Consider the following 1,584-nt stretch of genomic DNA (forward strand, 5'->3'; position numbering starts at 1 on the left):
GGCTGCTCAGGGAATAGGCGATTCCCACCCGTTACGGCGACCCGTGTCGACGACAGAGGAAGAAGGGACACCTGAATCGGCTACTACATGAAAGCACCATAGAATGGCAATGATTGATCATCCCCGTGACCTTGGGCAACGATGGACTGGGAAATGTCGGAATGTTGAGCAAAGTCGGCTATCGTAGGGCAAGGCGAGTGCTACCCGGAAATAGTTAAAATACTTGATTATGATTGATGATCTAATGTATGGTGATTAACCTATGCTTGATGAACTCATGCATAAGACAGGGAGGAATCTGAGGACACTACGCATTGAGCATGCCTTATGATTTGAAAGGACGGCAATCGACACAGAGAACTTGTTAGCAAAGTTTGCATCGCAACATTTACTCGCAGATCTCAAGAGAATTCAAAACAAGGCTGGGAGACGGATGTTACCATCCTCATCAGCAATGGCTCTGACTTTCAACATGGGAGCGTTTACCGGTCTGACGTTTGGGCGTCTCGTGACATGGATCCTCTGGATCCTCAACGTCGGAGATGAATGACTTTGAAGCCCGCAATACATGCACTCATTGATTATTATGCGTATTTGGCATGGATATTGGCCATCACGCTTACTGATGCCGACGACGGGAGAATGGATGACAGGCTGGTGACCGGTGATAAGTTTCCGAGGACTAAATCCGCAGAAGGAAAACCAATCGATTGAGAAGAATGTAATGGGATGCAGCACTTATGTCAAGCACGTCAGAGCCCCTTGTTCCTTGACATGAGTGACATAATAATTTTTGTGGTTGCGCGCCTGCCTATCTACCTGTCTGTCTGTCGGTCTCTTCATATTCCTCCTGAACCTCCCGGCGAAAAGCAAAAGTGCATCGTGTGCGGCATACATTTGAAAAATAGAAATATGAAAACAGAAAGCTACATGAGGGTAAGGTTGCATATATGGAGTGAAATGGTGTCTGTCTTTCCCCCCCACTATTCTTCATAGAAGGGGTTTTCCCCCCAATATACAAGTATCTGTTGTAGAGCCGCCACTGGAGATCGGCCTGCCATGGGATACACCACGACGGCAATCGTATTAGTACCTTTATCTTGGCTTTTATCCTCTCTGTGATTCAGCCACTGCTTTACTGTGAGCCCTCCCCTCAGTTTCCTTGACCTTCCTACTCCTTAATCCTTCCACCGTCCTAGAGTACAACCTCCCCCCCCGCCGCCCGCAATCCGTGGAAGCCAATTAATGCGACGTTTTCTCCCGAACCACCGGTCGATCCCCTCCCCCTCCTCCACCCATTGGCTTCCAAACCCCCCCGCCGTACATGCTTTCCCGCTCCAAACTCGAGCCCAACCCGTTGTCCTCCACCTCCACCAACGTGCCCGTCTGCTTCTGGAAGGCCAGGGGGACCACGCCCAGGTCCCCGTCGTACCGATTCTTCCGCACATCCAGGTAATGACGGCCCTGGTGGCGTTGGAGGATGACCACGTTGTCCGCGTCCTGCGTCGCCTTGGCCGTTCCCGAGAAGGAGGAAATTCCGAGACGGAACTGATCGCTTTCCTTGCGGGGGTGCACCACCAATAT

General features: G+C 50.9%; 1 protein-coding gene across 1 annotated transcript; it reads left to right on the forward strand.

Annotated features, from left to right (window-relative positions):
* Positions 1-1,229: 1,229 nt before the first annotated feature.
* On the forward strand, positions 1,230-1,584 carry NGA_2084300 (uncharacterized protein; the record flags this gene model as incomplete). Its single annotated transcript, XM_005852297.1, has 1 exon — positions 1,230-1,584. A coding segment is annotated over one exon (355 nt), but the record flags the coding sequence as incomplete, so codon positions are not given.

Source organism: Nannochloropsis gaditana (genome assembly GCF_000240725.1).
Source record: "Nannochloropsis gaditana CCMP526 unplaced genomic scaffold scaffold1497, whole genome shotgun sequence".
NCBI classification, from domain to species: domain Eukaryota; class Eustigmatophyceae; order Eustigmatales; family Monodopsidaceae; genus Microchloropsis; species Microchloropsis gaditana.